The sequence below is a fragment of the Crinia signifera genome, chromosome 8, assembly GCF_055691185.1.
Source record: "Crinia signifera chromosome 8, ASM5569118v1, whole genome shotgun sequence".
Classification (NCBI taxonomy): domain Eukaryota; kingdom Metazoa; phylum Chordata; class Amphibia; order Anura; family Myobatrachidae; genus Crinia; species Crinia signifera.
In genome coordinates this window covers 55,936,341-55,955,152 of record NC_139224.1, presented here as the reverse complement: position 1 = coordinate 55,955,152, position 18,812 = coordinate 55,936,341, and the positions used below count along the sequence as shown (strand labels likewise).

The window sequence follows — 18,812 nt, the reverse complement described above, 5'->3', positions numbered from 1 at the left end:
ATGCTGGCAATGGTCCCCTGAGGCTGCATCCTCAAATGCAGCACTCAGATCTTGCAAATGCATGAAGGAGGTGTCTAGCACCTATGGATGCCTTCTGCTTCATTAACATTTGCCTTAGTGGGTAACAGTGGGTATCAGGGGGAAAGGACACTGGGGTTGGGGCTACTAGGATAGCGGTAGTGAAATACTGATGCTAATAGGATACCCAACTAAGTCTATGGTTTAACAGTACTATGGGCCTTATTTCACTCTTTCTGACAAAATCCTTCTTAGATGGACAAAACCATGTGCACTGCAGGTGGGGCAGATGTTACTTGTGCAGAGAGAGTTAAATAACTCACTCAACTCTTTTCTCTGCACATTTTACATTTGCCCCCCTGCAGTGCACATGGTTTTGTCCATCTAAGAAGGATTTTGTCAGAAAGAGAGAACTAGAATAAGGCCCTATGTTGCAAACAACACATGAATTTAACCACTGTTTTTATGCGTTGCAGTATTTTGGAAGAGAGAGAGGGAGCCATCTGTGGAACTGGTTTACTGTTAAGTTCAAGTCAAAACAAAGAGCAAAAAAGGAGCAATTTGCACTAAAAAAGTTAGTGGTTTTACATGTCAATAATAATAATACAAACAGCTTCCAAATATGAACAGTGGCCTTCAACTATGAATCAATAAAAAGCAGTTCAAATGTCAATATGTTCTTACGTGTGTACCCAAAGTTTAGATTATCTCTTGTCAATGTAATGTTTATAGTTATTGGTGAAGCGTTGACCTTAATGTTAACAACAAATATTCTTCTGATGCTCCTGCAGGCAGCCTAGAACTTTATAGCAAGGGCTTTATTACTTTGACTTGTGACTCTCAGTGTAAGCGATTTTGTGTCGATAGATAGGGGTGAGCGCCACGCGACAGGCCAGTCTCCTGGACAATTGAACCACATAAGACATCAAAATAAGGACCACCACAGCAAACCCAATCAAATAAAGATCCCGAACAAAGAACCGTCTACACTGAATAGGCCATGGTCTTTGGCACCCAAAGATTTCATTCCCAGTCAAGTTTTGGAAGGGCCTCATTGATGCTGATGTCGGGGTTGCGCACCTCACATTTGCAAGGTTTATCTGCACAGGTTGGGACTCAAGCCAGTTTTTCAGATAGAGAATTTTACAGTCACAATCCCAAGGATTTCCAGACACATCAACTTCCTGTAGACTGACCAAGTGATCAAAGGCTCCTGCAGGAACAGAGGTCATCAAGTTGTGTTGCAAATAAAGCCTAATAGTGTTCTCTGGGAGTTCCGGCACTACTGTAAGGTGTTGCGAACTACAGTTGACTATAAGCCCCTTTGTGTTCATTGCAGAGCAGCTGCAAGAGGATGGACATACATCTATGCTGCAGTTACAAAGTTGAACCATCAGAAGGAGCCTCGGAATAATTGCCATCTTTTTGTTGCTGATTTATGCCTAAAGGAAAAAAATAAATATAAAAGGTGTATATTGTTTGTCTTTTATACATATATTTAATACAAATGCAAAATAATAAGCATACCAAGATACAATATAATCATATAGCCCTCATGGAATTCCACAGTGACTGCTAATATCCTTATATTTCACACTTTTCAGTAGATTATTGATTTTGAACTTTTGGTCTTTGAGATTTCAACATGTCATGTACCATAAAAGCACTATTCATGCTGTAGCCAAAAATAAAATGGACATTCTATTGTAAGCTACATAGATAGCTTTCGTTTGATCATGGGTGCCTCATTTCTATCCTTTTCATTAGCGTTACCTGTCTATTTGTAGAGACATACTGTATGTACAAGTATGTAAATCTAACTCTCTGCACATGTTACATCTGCCCCACGTGCAGTGCAGCATAGTTTTGTCCATCTGCAAAAATTACAGCCTTTCCATCAGGTCTGAATGAAGCAGGATATGTCTGTTTCGTCCTGCGTTACCGCTATGAATTCATAGTGACTGCTGCCGAGGATAATCCACAATAGGTTCAGAACCCACCATGAAGACTGGATTTGTGATGGACTTCCTATCCAAATGGATGAATCTGCATCTTGTGAATGTGCAGTTCCTTCTTTCACCTTTTGTAGTAGACTCTTAGATAATGCAAACAATGTTTTGTTTTCCCTTGTGTGTGTTAAGTGTCGGACGGGAATGAAGGACCCACTGGAAGAATGCAGCAGTAAAGGCCCATGCTTAGGGTTGTGGAAAGCCTCCAGATGAGGTGTGACCAGGCAACACAGAGGGCGGTATTCAATGAGGCTGATTCCCCATGTTTTTATGGCGATTTTGTGCTGTAAGGCAAATTTTTGACTAAAACAGTGAATTACCCTATTCAATGACCAGATGGCGAATACATTTCAAGGTTTTTTTCGCCATGATTCACAGAGTAGCAATCCCTATCTTTTTATGGTGAAGTGGAATGTGAACTTTTAAAATAAAGTGTTTTGTTTTTTACATTTGGTGTCAAAAAATCAGGAATTTTATTCTGAGGAGGGGCATGCTATTTTTATTCATGTGCTGTAAGCACATGAATATATATTTAATTTAAAAAATATATATATATTTTTTTACACAGACCAGCCAGCAGGGGGCCGGAGCCGAGCCGCTCATTAGATATTCATATATTCACTGCACCCGATCATTACATATGCATGATCGGGTGTAGTGAATATACCCGGTCCCCTGCTGGCACCCCCGGGGGGCAGCCTGAGCTGCCTGGCACCCGGGGAGCCCACCTCTCCCCCACAAACGTTCTGGGGCAGGCAGGGTGACTTCCATCTCCCTGCCTGCCGCCATCCTCGGGCTCCCTGCGGCATCGCGTTAAAAAAGTGAGCCCCTGACTCGTTGAATACTGGAGCCGGCGAGGCTCCGGAACGCAGCGAGCAGTGGCGAATGTGCAGCGAATCCTAAACAGGATTCGCTGCACGTCGTCAGTATTCTCATTGAATACTGCCCAGAGACTTAACTAGCCATTTGAGCATGCAGGGTCTGGGCCCCTGCATAAATATAGTCCATGAATTATATTTTACCAGATTAATTGCAATAATGCACTGTAGATAATACACCATAGTCCTGTGTAGTAGTAAGCATGTCTATAATATATAATTAAAGTGCACAGTCTGGAATCTGATGTCCAGAGGAGGGTGGGCCTTCAAGCAATGGTGCCCATCGGAGGTTACTCCTATTTCCCTGTGGGCCAGTCTGCTACTGTATGTGTTTTGGATAGGGATTGCCATCGGTGTGCCACTATCAATGGTTGCCATCAATGATGAAATGGTGGGTGACCATGGATGGTCACTGCCTATGTTATTGGAGACCATCCATGGTTTTACCCATCAATGGTCACCTTCAGTGAAAGGTCCATGGGCCAATCAAAGCCTGGGGGCGGGGCTTCCTTGGTGTCTGGGGCAGAGCTATGCTCCATGTCCCAGCACCTTGCAAAAAAACTTTGCAGAAATATTTGTTTATTCTGGGCCAATGAGGGAAGCCATCTAGTTCTCTTTCATTGATGGTAAAACCATTTGACATCGGACATAAACCTACGATAATTGTGAATATATATATATATATGTATACACATATATGTATATATAGAGGACAGACCCTTGTTTCGCGCCACACAATTAATAATTGTTATGTCTGGGCTGCCTAACTTACAAAATCCCCTTTTAGCTGGGGGAAAGGAAGGATATGGATAGCAAATGTAAGATGGCGCCCTTTATTGTGACCTTTGCAATTAGATCAGTATAGCCTTGTAATCGTTTTTAGAACAAGCAAAGTAAACGTTTGAAATTGATGGACTTTATTTTGCTTGTTCTAAAAATGATTGCAAGGCTATACCGATCTAATTACAAAGGTCAGGGGCGCCATCTTACAATTGCTATCCATATATTTATATATATATTACAATAAAAGAACAGAGAAGTGCTCCATAGTGTAAAACCACACGTTTATTGCAGAATAAAAGCAAGTAGGTTGGGCCAGGTACCCAGTAAAAAACAGCTTTGGGCTGGTTACCACAAGATACAATATGTTAGCCCAGGTGCACTCCTACCACCTACTGGAGTGCTGGCCGAAGTAACGATCCCCCGCCGCAGGCAGCTGTCAGAGACTCCGTCAGGAACAGACGCCAGTAAGGGGAGCTGGGCACCATAGCAGCTAACGTCACCAGGCTCCGCTCTAATGCGTTTCATCTACAACTTCGTTAGAGGGCAATAAACATGTGGTTTTACACTATGGAGCGCTCCTCTGTTCTTGTATTTTAACAGATCCATTTTCCCTGAGAGTCCCAGGAATTCCTTTGGAGGCAGCTGCAGTCCACAATACACAGACTTAGTGATACTCCCATTAAAGATATAAATTCTCTTGGGACCTTTTGCTGGTATTATCCAGCACCTAATCAGCGCTAATTGGTTCACCTGCTTGTTGAAAAAAACACACATATATATATATATATATATATATATATATATATATAATTGATAAGTGCTGTCACACGGACACACTCACACATACAGTACAGCCTGCCCTGTACTGTAAAGGAGCCATGGGGCAGGAGGACACTGCCAAGAAACAGCACACTCACTGTCAATGGGTCAGACATGTTTTGGAAGCCATGCTCTTCCTGAAGATGTCACACATGATGACTGGAACCGGGTTCTCCTGCTGGTTGCTCTCTTCCTCCAGCTCTGCTGCCTTCTCCTCCTCCCTGCCCAGCTGGCTGACCAGGTTGCTGAGCAAAGTGTTCTTCCTGAGCTTGAGCTTGTTTAGGAAGCTGCATATATTCCTAAACAAGATAGATTCCTAAAATGCATAGATTCCTAAAATGCACTGCGGGCGGCACCGGACCATCGGTGGCTCTCAGTGGAGACTGAGCACGTTCTCTGATCGGAAATAGATATCCGATCTGCGGCAGGTGGGGGCATTTCAGACAGGGTAGAATGGGCCGGCATGGGCCCCTAGGACTATGGGGCCCTTGGGAAACTGCCCACTAAGCCCATGTGAAAAGACGGCCCTGACTGGAGCTGAGTTCTGCATGTAATGATACAGTGAAGCACCATCTATACCCAGACAGTATATGTGGCCACACTCACATATGTAGCACTGACCACACCCAGACAGCTCTGGTCACAGCTTGTTCACTTCTCACAATTGGCCCTTTTTTTTGTGTTGTCTAAGTAATCAAGTCTTTGTGTGTTATTTTGTGTGGCAAGTGAATAATAACGTGTTATTTGTAATACAGTCATTTGTCCAATTGAGGAGCCTCTGACTGATTCCTGTGAATGAGACCCATCTATCCAGAGCCTGTGGTGCTGATACTCACAAAGGATGTAATGTCTCTGATGCAATATAACAGCCCATTTATCAGTCCCGTCGCAACTCAGCTCTGGGATCAGCAACTCCTTTCAATGGCTCCATATTTCCTTGTACTTCCTGTCACATAATTCCAATTGCTGTTCTCCTGGGCAGTGAATTATCCCCGATACATTATTTTCCAAACACCTTGCAGCAAAACATTATTGCTATAGATTATATTTTAGTTGCTGAGTTGTATCTTGTATTAATTCATTTTCAACTTCAGTATCAATTTTTCATCCGAGGGACCTAATTTATCTATCTGCCTATATAGTTTATCTGCACTTTGTACTAGGCCAACAGTTCTGCTGTTGCAGGGAAACTGCCTGGAAATTCGAAAATATATAGTTTATTTCTTCCCACTGCCAACATGTTGCCGTTAGACAGGTCTTTTTACCATCGAGTATATACAAAAGGCCTGAGATGTGTTATGAAATGTTGGCAATAACCTCACAAGGTCACCTTGAACTAAAGGAAGAAATGATTTGTGTTGCTTAGTTTATCTTCACAATAGGCAATCGCACAAGGCAGAAAATCTGAAGCTAAAACATACAGTATTTTTGAAATGTCGTAGCACAAGGTGGATGTCTTTTCTCTGGATGTCATAACAATTCTGCTTATACCACAAGAATATATTAATTGCTCTGCTTGGGGTAGCATCATCTACATCCACCAAGATGGAATCAGTATACTCTCTTGTCATGACAATAATTGTTGGCTCGGTCTCTGACAATCTGATCTAACTGAAGACCTTGCTCTTCAGATCATGCCTTATCCGAGAGATGTTCTTTGGTGACAGCCATAAGGAAATTCATATTGGGTTGAGCAATATTTAATGGTACTTGTTACAATGAGGTTGGGACTAAAAACATTGGCATATTGGGAGATGTTTGATAAACAAGGAAGCAGATGCATAGGTTGAGTCTCCCTTATCCGTATATATTCCAAAAACCGAAATATTCCAAAAACTGTGGTTTTTAAGAATATTTCAGGGTTTCTTTGTTGTTTCTTTCCCCCACAGCCACTTTTTCATACTTACCTCATGTTCCGGTGTCCATGGCGGCCTTCGGAATCCTCTTCAGTGGCATCTCCAGTCCCAGAGGTGCATTGTGTGAGTGCGCCGCGTGGGCGCGCCAGTGACACCACCGGCACGCCCGCACTCTCGTGCAATGCACCACTGGGTCTGAAAATGCCGCTGAAGATGCCAGGGGACACGGTAGGCCGCCCTCTCTCCTTTATGCATACCATCAGCCCTGTGTACAGACTCTACTCTTAGCAGAAATTCTCTATCTATATTATCCAATGGGAATATCAGCCTAAGCCATTAAATACTATAAAAAAAAACTTTTACATTTTTCTAATTAAACAAATTGCAATAAAAGGCGATTCATAGTCACAGCATACATGCGGAACAGTTATGTGTCCAGCATACATTTAGTTAACAAGAAAAGGTTTTTATAGTCAGGGAGTATGATCATTCCGGTAAATTAAAATCAGTAACTAAGTAACATTAATGCCATATCTAGTTAAGTTAATTTCCATTGGGAAGCAAGGCTGAGAAATGAAATATTAAAACAGAAACTTAATTGTGGAAATGTCTCCAGGAATTGCAAATTAGGTTTATGCACCTCACACAGATTGCAGCTAAATTAGCATTTTACCTTGAGTTGAGAGATCACAGCTTAACGGGGGTTTCTAATTGTACTGTGGTTGTCCTGATGTGGGCAATATCCTCAAATTAACACCATTTTATGGGTTTAAACATTTTATTATACTGAATATCTTACTGTGTTAAAGTTGCTAAACTTACAGAGTAAAGCTAAGGAGGGTTCTGGGTAGGGTTGGACTGCCCTATGGGGAAATGCCCCAATGGGCCCCACTGCCGGGGGCCCCACCTATAATTGAATCATACATTATACATATGTTACCGTATACTGCCCTATGTATTGTCTACAGTGCATTGTTGTTATTAATCTGCTACAATATCATGCATATACTATCACTATATATATGGTATATATATATATATATATATATATGCGCGGCCTGGCACTCTCCCAGCTGGAGCAATGTGCCCCGGTGCCTTCTGGAATTAATGGGTATCCATGCAGTATAAACAAACAGCGGCACTCTGAGGTCTAGTAGAGAAAATTCTGTATTTAAGGCAATATCAAATAATGCTGTGCTCACTACAAGACCTCAGAGTGCCGCTGTTTGTTTATACTGAATGGATATATATATATATATATATATATATATATATATATATATAATTATACATATATATCTATAAATTATCAAGGGGCCCAGCCAAAGTTATCTCTTGTAGTTAGACAGACCAATGAGGGAGCTGGCCACACAGCTAAAGATGGGCCCCTCCTGCTGCATTCTCTTGATGATGCACTAGACCGTCATTCCTTCTGGGTTTCTAGATAATTTTGCTAGAGATCCACATCCATCCACCTATGGTTATACTATTGATAAGAAGAAGGAATGTTAGTTACTGATACGCATAATGTGTAGTGGAGTTATAGGGGGAAATTTACTAAAATGTGTATTCTACTTCACATGTGATGTTGCTGTGGGCAACCAATTAGATCCTGTCTACTATCTCCTAGAGGGTGCTAAATAGAAAATAAGTATATTTTGATTGGTTGTCTATAGCAACATCACATCTTAGTAAATTCCCCCCATAGAATCTATTAGTAGAAAATAAACAAATGTAAACCAAGGTCCCAATTCAGAGATGGCATAAAGTAGTTGCATCTGCTGTGCAAAAATATGTATGTATCTTGAGTAAATAGACACCGCATGCATTGTATTACTTGGGCGACACAGCATTGGATTACTTGGATGACACAGCATTGGATTACTTGGACGACACAGCATTGGATTACTTGGATGAGACAGCATTGGATTACTTGGACAACACAGCATTGGATTACTTGGACGACACAGCATTGGATTACTTGGATGACACAGCATTGGATTACTTCGACTACACAGCATTGGATTACTTGGATGAGATAGCATTGGATTACTTGCATGAACATCGGCAATCTGAGTGTTTTATCAGAGGAGGGGGGCTGTGTGTAGACTCTGGGTGGGTCTCCTCCTCTTCACTGCGCAATAGAGTTTGAAATGTGTTAGAGCCTACTGCAAAAGTGCAAGTCTCCAGCATTGTGCCAGAGCCGACTGCGTATGCGCAAGTCTCCGTAAACATGGCACCCCCTATATTCCGGAGACAAGATTCCTACTGCAAATGGGCTGCGCCCATTTTCTGCCACTCTGGAATGGGACTCCGGAAAGGTGATAACAAAATATGTGTGCAGTATGTGCGGTGTGGACCTCCCTGGACCCAGAGGCCCGCATTACACCCATTATAGAAACGCCTATGCCCCAGGATATGCAGGATGGCTAGGCTGTTCATGCTGCCGAAGTCAGGAAATCTGCATTTTAAGGTGCAGACCCGGCCTTATCACTGCTAGGAAAAGGGGGTGAGAGGATATAATTTCAGGAACACTGCCCACCTCCTTCCATCCCATGCCCCTAAATGTCTGACAATCAGGCTGGAACTTGGGGGCACTGCAAGCAAGGACGCAGCACATGTTTTGCACATGTGTAGAACAGTTCATGTGAATCGCAGATATACGCAAGCCATCGGGTTTATGTACATATCTTCTGAATGAACAATATTTTAGCATTGACAAACATTGTTTCATTTGGATTTAAAATATGTTTGTTAAAAAATCAAAATGCAGATGTTACTGTACATGGCACAGTTATTGTTTCTGAAGCTTTGTCAGACTCAGAGCTATATCTTTTCTAGGTGTAAAGCAATGGTATATGATCTTAAATCAACCCGACATTGGAAGAAATGTCATATATTAACCCTACCGAGCCATAACCTGACCAACCAACACAACCAAGTTAACATTTAATTGAAACAAACAATAAAACATAGGCGCTGAGAAAAACAGTTTGTGTACCAGCAGCTGCTAGTAGATGGCTTTTACTGTTGGAAAATAAAAGGAATAAAGAAAATGAAAAAAAAAATATCACCAGCGCTGAGTCATAGCAAGTACAATAGTGAGTATAAAGTAGCAATTGACGCTTAATATGACCAATTACACAGAAAAAAACAGACATAAAATACAACACTAAAAAGCTTATATAATAATAAAAAGAATAATTTATAAAATGAGGGTAAGATGCCCGGTCTATATGGAATCCATCAGGGTACATATGTAGAGGTTTTGGGTCTGATGCCAATCACTGCCCTAACTGTGTGGAGTTTGTATATTCTCTCCTTGCCGAAATGGCATTGTTTAAATATTGAAAATAAATCCTCTGCCAAGACCTACAAGTGCCTGAAAGGCCACTAAACCGCTAACTTAACCTATACATTATTGCCAAATGTACCATGGCAAGGGGCATGGATCAGACTCCACCCTCACATCAGGAGCAGTTAGATGGGCACCAGACTTGCCCTAAGGATGTGTCTTGATTGAGCCTTGAGTCTTTGTTGTGCAGTTTCTCTATGCCTTCATGTGTATTTTAGGCTGCCTTCATTGGCACAATGCAGCTATTTAAGGCAGATTGCAGCCACTACTACGCAGCATCCCTAAGATGTTGCGGGCAGTGCTTTACTTACCGGGGCCAGCTGTGTCAGTGACTCCACTCTTTGCAATGACATAACTATGTAGTAGATGGGGCTGCCCTTGTTACATCACAGGTGCACACATTTGCCTTTTTAATGATGATTTCGGTAAAACCCATTCTTTCACAATAAGAACAATGGAGTAGATGTATTAATTGTGGTGATGGGGGAAAAGTGGCATCAGCGCACATTATGCTCTGACTGACTGACACTGTGTGCTGACTGTTCTGACACCTGCAGCTATTGATTTCCACAGCTTCAGGTGTCCCTGCCCTATATCCATTGCAAGGACAGCGCATGCCGGCTTCGGGTTGTGCTGGAGATATTGCATTAGTAGTGTGAGGTCTTGCACATGTGCACTGGAACCAGCTGTGCAGGATAACACAGGGCATCGGCATTAGGCTGATGCTCTGTGTGCTCAAGAAGGGAGGAGTTTTCACTCTCCCACATACACAATGATCATACATCTTGATGTAGCTCCCTGCTTCACCCCTGTAATGGTACCTCTATAAAACATCTACCCCAGGTTTTCAAATACCCTTTTATTTGGTGGTAGGACAGAGAAACCACATTAATTTACAATGTGAGCAATTATTAAATTCAATGGAAGCTCTGGAGCTAATGAATACCTGATAAGCCGGGCCCAGCTGATTTATATGAATTAATAAGATTGCCCCTCCAGTGACGCATCTCCCAAAGTACAGCAGGTAATTTTATGGGATTTGTCAGCGATGAAAGCAGGCCCCCTACATCCAGGAGACTGGAACCAGATTGCAGAAATTGATGCGGATGCCAGGGTTTCAATTTCGACTGCCGGCTCCCCGAACGTAAGTATGTGGGGAGTGGTAGCATTAGGCTGGGAGGGGGAGGGGGGGTAGGTGTAGGCAGTAGGGGAGGACTAAGAGTTAAGCTGTGGGGAGGGTCCAAGGTTAGGCTTAGGCTGCGGGGAGTGAGGTTAGAGTTATGCACTTAGAGGGGTGGGGTGGGTTAGTTAAAAGCAGTGGAGTATAAGGGTTAGGCCTGGGCAGGAGGAAGGTGAGTATTCTTATATGACCCCAGTTGGGGGAAGGGTGTATTGTCAGCGGCAGCCTGGGGGGGGGGGGGCAGTGGTGGTCGCTGTGTACAGTGCCACTCTGTACACAGCCACCGCAGACATCACTGCTAGAAAAGTGGCATTCGCAAACCCTAGTATCAATAATTATAATATAATTGATTTAGAAGCCTCTTAGTAATAAGCACTATCACAACTGAATGCACAACTGAACTATATGCATTCAAAGACGTAAGAACAGTTTTAAAAATTAAGGCAAACTCCCATAAAATGTCAATTATCTCAGTGGCTCAGTGAAATACAGCATATAATAAATTCTACTCATGCAAAATTGTGGTCATTATAGATTTATACAATTATAGCAGTAGTTAATTCTCAAATAGTCACTTTGGGTCAAATATATAACTCTTGAAAGTCACATTTTAATGCGCCAGTTAATGGACTTAACAATAATAAAAACAAGGTTAAAGGAGAATGTTGTAGATTATATACTATCTGCTTCATATCGCTCTAGTTCCTGTCTGATTAAACAATGCAACTCTGGAAAAATTCTGCAACACATAAAACCAATATGAAATTAATTGTCTGTGAGTTAAATTTGTCCCATAAAACTGATATTGTCAACTTCATTAAGAACAGTTATTGAGACATAGCTGAAATGAAAGGTCCTTCCTAAATTGACTTACTCTTTTCCATGATAAAATCAAATTTTAATTTGTAATCCTTTTAAATCTTCTAAGAATCCTATTTATTAAAGTCAGACTTGTCAGTATGATTTACTATTATCTTATCACTTAGCTGCCATGGTAACTTATCATTCCAATGCCTCAAATCCTGTACGCAACAGGAGCAAAGAATCAATGCATGCTTTTATACAATGTAAGTTTATATATATATATATATATATATATATAATATATATATACAATATTGGTAATAATATAAAATAAGGTATACATATTATATTAATAGTCAATAGCTTATTCCAGTGTTTCCTAAACTTTTTTGAATCATGGAACCCTAGAGTATCAGATTTTTTTCACAGCACCCCTAGGCCAAAAGAAACATAGTAGATTGTGTTTATACAGTTACACTAAGTATGTCATTCTTAGGTTCAGTTATGTGGTAAGGAACAGGATTTGCTTCTATTTTTACACATATTTTATGATTGGTAGTCACCAGTACTAGTTTTGTCTATTACATTGACCATAAATCATTTTAATTGGTCCTGGACCGCCAACCCGAGGCACATCTACAAGTGTCCCGAGGCACTGGCTTATTCCATTTGAAAAGTTCCAGCTTGTAAAAATCTACAATTTCTGTTAGAGAAATAGCGTCTACAAAACAGATATCCATCGTGCACCTATGCTGTTTAATAAACAGGCTTTTCTATATTGTTTTAAGAATGTTATCACCAGTAATAATAATGTATTAGGGAGAACCAGAAAAGGTGCCAGTGTATACAGGTTGAGTATCCCTTATCCAAAATGCTTGGGATCAGAAGAATTTGGGATGACAGATTATTCCGTATTTCACAATATTTTTATATTTCAATTAGGTATCTTGTATCTATGTTGTATAAACACATCAAACACATGAAATACACACAAATATATTTTATTTATTAAGGTTTCACAAGATGAAACAAAGTTTGTGAACAATCACAGGCACTGAATTTGAATGGCAAGCAATCATTATCTTGCATATATTTAGTGCCAGTTACATATCATGTTCTCAGTAGTGCCGTTACAGATGTCCCCAGTAGTGCCAGATACATATCATGTCCTCAGTAGTGCTGTTACATATCATGTCCCCAGTACTGGCAGTTACATATCATGTCCTCAGTAGTGCCGTTACAGATGTCCCCAGTAGTGCCAGTTACATATCATGTCCTCAGTAGTGCTGTTACATATCATGTCCCCAGTACTGGCAGTTACATATCATGTCCTCAGTAGTGCCGTTACAGATGTCCCCAGTAGTGCCAGTTACATATCATGTCCTCAGTAGTGCTGTTACATATCATGTCCCCAGTGGTGGCAGTTACATATCATGTCCTCAGTAATGCCATTACAGATGTCCCTAGTAGTGCCAGTTACATATCATGTCCCCAATAGTGCTGTTACATATCATGTCCCAAGTTATGGCAGTTACATATCATGTCCTCAGTAGTGCCATTACAGATGTCCCCAGTAGTGCTTTTATAATATTTCAATTTCACTTTCTGCAATTTATGGTTTTTGGAATAATTTGGATAACGGATATTTGGATAAGGGATACTCAACCTGTACCAAGATTTGTCAAATCAGCCTTGCAAATTCCCATTTGGTTCTTAAGTAACCATAATCACAGTCTAAACCTAACCCTAACTTCAGCCTCACCCTAACATCACCCAATCATAATCACAGCCTAACCTTTACCTCAACTGCAGGCTAACCACAGCCTAACTTAAATCATAACTTTAGCCTAACCTCACTCACTTCAATCCTAACTCTAACCTTACCAAAAATTAACTGTAGCCTAACCTTCACCCTAACCACAGCCTAACCCTAACCGCAGCCTAACTTTAACCCTTATTGTAGCCTAACCCTATACCTAATTGCAACCTAATGATAACTCCAGCCTAACCCTAACTGCAACTTAATCCTAACCACCGCCTAATAGTAATTGTAGCCTAACCCTAACTACAACCAAATCCTAACCTCTGCCTAACCTTAATCATAAGCACAGCCTGACCTAAACCCTTACTGCAGTCTATGATTAACCTTAATCCTAAAATCAGCAACAATCCCAATATAGACATGTTTACAATTATGTCATGTCTTATGTCATGTCAAAATTGTGTGCACTATGAATGTTGACATATTCAGTGCTGACCTCCCATCAATGTTGACAATATGAAAGTTTACCATATAGATTATAGACACATTAGAGAATACAAAGTACTAGTAAGCCCGCTTGAAGCAAAAGCTTCGAAAGCTAGTCTGCTACCTTCTGTGTTTGTGCAAAACAGATGTAGTTTAATTCTCTGCCAGCAAATGGCAGTGTTTAGGTATGTGTATATATATCGAAGACAGGCAGCGGCACTCAATCCTCTCAAACACTCAGCGACCATCTTCATCCACATATTCATCTCTATCTTTGGCCACCAGCCCCTAGTAGCACATTGATCAAGTCCTCACTACTTACATTTAAGCTGTAATGTGTATTGAACTGTGGCATTAAATTTACCTGTAATCTATTTTTGTTATCCATTTACTGTAATGTTAAGTCTTGTCTCCCTGTACTGTTCCTTTGTACGGCGCTGCGAAACACTTGTGGTGCCTTATAAATATAATTATAATAATAATAATGAAGTCATGTGCTGACGTCCCAGAAGCTATTACAGAACCTATCCATTCTCTTACCTTGGCTGTTTCTAGAGCTCAGCAAAGATGCAAGGCTCTCTCTCAGCTGTTCCTCACTGACCAAATGCTCAGAACTTATCTAGTTTTGACAAGAGCCAGGAAGGAAATTCATTCACACACAAGTGCATCAGAATGTCCTTCTTTCATTTGTCACAGGCTGATAATGCACATTCATGTGGTAAACTGACAGAAGATGACCTTTAGATTCAATGTATTTTATTGTATATAGAAATATTTTTAGCAACAACCTTCTTTAGGAAACATCACAATTCTATCAGTCCCCTACACCCGCTCCTCTACATCCCCCCCCTCTTTTCTAAAAAAAAAGTGCACTGCTGTTGTACATGGAAGGACCATGTTAAAAATGTAAAACCTGTTAAAATAAAAAAAATGTTTGTACTATACTGAAAAACAGGGCCAAAAAGAGCAGTGTTAGCTACCAATGCTCCTGCCTGGGCTCAATGCTAAGGAAAGTAGGAACGGAGGAGGGGAAGGGGGCGGAGGGGAGGGGGTGACACCAGCACTGCAGTGGTGGCACTTGTCTCCACCTTGTGAGGTGCCTGGAAGGATAACCTGCTTCCTGCAAAAGGGTTCTTAAAAAGCACTGTGGCCCAGTTTTCTACTCCAGACCCCTCTCTTATGTGCTAAGGCATGAGCCAGCCTGGGGTGCATGGGACTGCTGAATTTAACATTTTACCATACTTCCCCTGTTAAAATTATTGTCCCCATCCCACTAATCACTATTCTGATAACATACTAATATTAGTTTTTGAATAAAATAGGTACATAAAGAAGTGTCTACAATAACAGAAAGGCTTCTTAAAAAAATAACAAGACAATAAAGTTTTGACGCATTTTGATATCTGATGTTTGGGTAAATATTTGGGCACAAAAATGCAGCCATAAGATGTGTACACAATTAAATTTGGCATCTGCAGATATTGATTCGAGGGAAGGAGGGGTGGCACAGGGAGAGAGCAGAGGCCATGCTGCATTGAGCAGCATGGCAATCATTCCAAGATAGTAAAAATAGACTGTACTGCACAATCTGTGTTTACATTGGAGTCTCTGAGTGCCACCTCTGTTACAGCGTCTACATTGGGAGTGAGGATCACTCTGAGGGAGGCACCGGTGCAAAATAAGAGGGACCAGAGTGCTGGGCATTTTGGAATATATATATATATATATATTCCAAAATTTTATATATATATATATAGGGCTGGATCACGGTGGCACTCGTCTCAAGCTATAAAGAATGACCAGAAGACTGGATGAATTCCCCAACATTTCGAGGCGCTGTCCTCTTTATCAAGGTGCAGAAAGACAGGTACAAAGTAATAAAACACATACCTTTATCCCCTTCCGTTTCGCTCAGCGTCCACGCCGGCACCTCCTCCCGGCGCCGCGACATGACATCATCGTTCCGGTATGGAGGGGCGGGCGTGTGGCTAGCATCACACAGTGGGCGTGATAAAAAAATACATAGTATTTAGATATCATGATGTAAGAGCATGTCACTATGCATGCATTAATAAATGTGATAAATCAAATGCTTCACATACTAATACATGTGTACAATCAAGTGCAAAAAAACTGTATATCATCAAAAAATAGTGATTGGTGCAAAACTAAACTTAATACACATAATATGTATACTAAAGCAAAATCAATATATATATATATATATATATATAAATATATATATACATAGACAATAAAAAATAAACAAATCTATACATACAGACATATAAAGTTGCAGAACGAATACACACGATACAGAAATTGTTAAAACAAGGCATGTTATATGTGCAATGTCATTCACTGGTCGACATGTCATGTTGACTTTCAGAATTATTCTTGGACAAATACCTGTTTGGCTTATTATTAGTTGTTAGGTGTGTAACTATATGGATTTTTCCCATCTACCTGTATATGGGTGGACATTCTCTTTACAGATTATTTTACAGATTATTTTAATACATCGTTAGCAACCCCGTACTTGAATTCCACCTAGCAGATCTTATTATTTATTTGAATGGCTAGATGGATCATAGATCAATGTATATTGTAAGGGATGCTGTTATAAAAAATATGAAAACTCATTCAGCCCTTTCGGGGCCAGGGTGTCGAGTCTATATATCCATCTGCTCTCGGTCTGACACAGCTGGAGGCCCCTGTCGCCTCCTCTTTTGGGCTTCGGAATTTGTTCTTTAATTCGATACTTTAATGATGTTAGGGGATGTTTAGCCTCAAAAAAGTGGCGAGCCACCGGTTGCTCACTCACTCCAGTAGCGATGGCGCTTTTAATGGCAGATCTATGGGCTGCTGCTCTTTCTCGGAATGATCTGATAGTTTTGCCGACATAGGCCCTTATTCAGATCGGTGCGGATATTCCCGCATTCTTACGGAGCGGTCCGCACGCCACGGTGTTTTGCCGCATGCGGCCATCGTCCGTAGAAACGCCCACGTGTCCTCCGCATTCGGACGGACTCACTCTTTAAGAACAGGGCGTGTTTACGGACGACATACAAACCATTGCGTGTGCGGGAGAAACACTCCGATTCTGCACGGTATTACAGAGTATTACAGAGTATGCACGGGAATACCGCATCCGAACGGGAGCCAAGCGGTGCTACCGCCCGTAAGCGGAGTATTTACGCCAAACAACCCACTATGAAGTATCTTCTGCAATACATCACATGACCCACTTATTCAATTACCTATCCTCATAAAAAACAGCTTATTTGGAATTGGAATCAATTAGATGCCAATATATCCTTACAAGCATGCCTAACACATGCATTGCACACATTAACCCTTACAGCAATTGAAGTGCAATGGTTTGTATTACACCCTGTGTAAAAGATTATAAACAATCTACACATATACTGTTCCAAGTGCAAATAAAACCAACAACTGTGAACTTGCATAAAGAATTTATTTCAAAACACCATTAACATATAACAAAAAAAATATAAAATAATAAATTAAATCAGCAGATCTCTGATGTCCTGCAGGTCTGCTAGAAGGAGCCTCAAATGGTGCTCCGCTCGCAGGATGGCCCCATGCACCCCCTCATCTGCCGGTGTGGTGTCATCTGTGGGCATGTCAAAGGGGCAAAAATTAGTCATGTTATTCATGCATACATTTCACATACTGCGACATAAATTGCACAAATGCTAGGTGACATGTGTGTATATATATATATATATATCTATCTATGTAGAGAGATAGAGACACACATAGATAAATAGATATGACACATACATATATACATACATGCAAACTTATTTACTACATACTGTCTTTTTTGGCCTCTACCCTTTACTCTGCAGAAGACATAACAGTCATATTGTTTCTTCTCAGTCACAACCCACCCATGACTAACCAATGACAAGCATGTCATGGCCTCCGTCAATAAGAACTTGTCACAATCTGCTCAGTCTAAGTTCAGTGATGGTTCGTGGCATGGGAGTTATGCAAATGTCAGGAATGCACAGTACACATCCTCAAAATCATAATTCTGTCTAAACCAACCTACAATTCTGTGAGGTCAAAAAAACAATCTGAACTACAGGGGGTGTTTAGGTAGAGGAGGCTCCTGGGACACTGGCAACTTGTGACTCCATTCCAAGGTAGGCCGGCCCCTACTCCATTTATAGCATACATCCTAGAGTTTATAAATAACATTCACCAACAATATAGATTCCACTATTTGATGGGTCATAATCTACGCTTGCAGCAGGTGATTTTAATTCACAAATGATCCACTCATCCCTTTACTCCTGGATCCTGTTTAACTACAACGGTTATGTGGCAGTCAAAATGGACCTCCAACCCATCCCACAAACCTGTGTAATTGAGAGGTGTCCTGGATGAAAGGGATGCCTTGGACACCCCATCTAACCCGTACCTGTATCTGTAGCTACCCACTTTGGGGTCTATATGAATAGGATGGGGCCAAAATTTTTTATCAACAGTGCTACATAACAAATACCAGTACAACTACTTCATGAATGATGCATTATGTTAACATACCGATCTGCTGGGACTCCGGGGCCTGGCACGCCTCCTCCCCCTCGTAATCAGAATCCTCCGGGGCAACCGTGGCCTCCTCAGCCCCCTCCTCCGCCAGCTCCTCTGCCACAAGAACCTCCTCCTCCAACTCCTCCTCCACCTCCACCTCCTCCTCCTCCTCCTCCTCCTCCACCTCCTCCTCCTCCTCCTCCTCCTCCTCCACCACCACCACCTCCTCCTCCACCTCCTCCTCCGCCACCAACACCTCCTCCTCCGCCACCAACTCCGCTTCCACATCCTCCTCC

At 41.3% G+C, this 18,812-nt stretch overlaps 1 protein-coding gene across 1 annotated transcript; it reads right to left on the bottom strand.

Moving 5' to 3' along the window:
- Nucleotides 1–520: 520 nt before the first annotated feature.
- On the bottom strand, nt 521–14,580 carry GP9 (glycoprotein IX platelet). Its single transcript, XM_083158032.1, has 2 exons — nt 14,491–14,580; nt 521–1,460 (listed from the first exon to the last, which is right to left on the bottom strand). Exon 2 carries the CDS (start codon nt 1,437–1,439, stop codon nt 840–842), a length of 600 nt encoding a protein of 199 aa, XP_083014158.1. The 5' UTR covers nt 1,440–1,460; nt 14,491–14,580; the 3' UTR covers nt 521–839.
- Between the last annotated feature and the right edge of the window lie 4,232 nt (nt 14,581–18,812).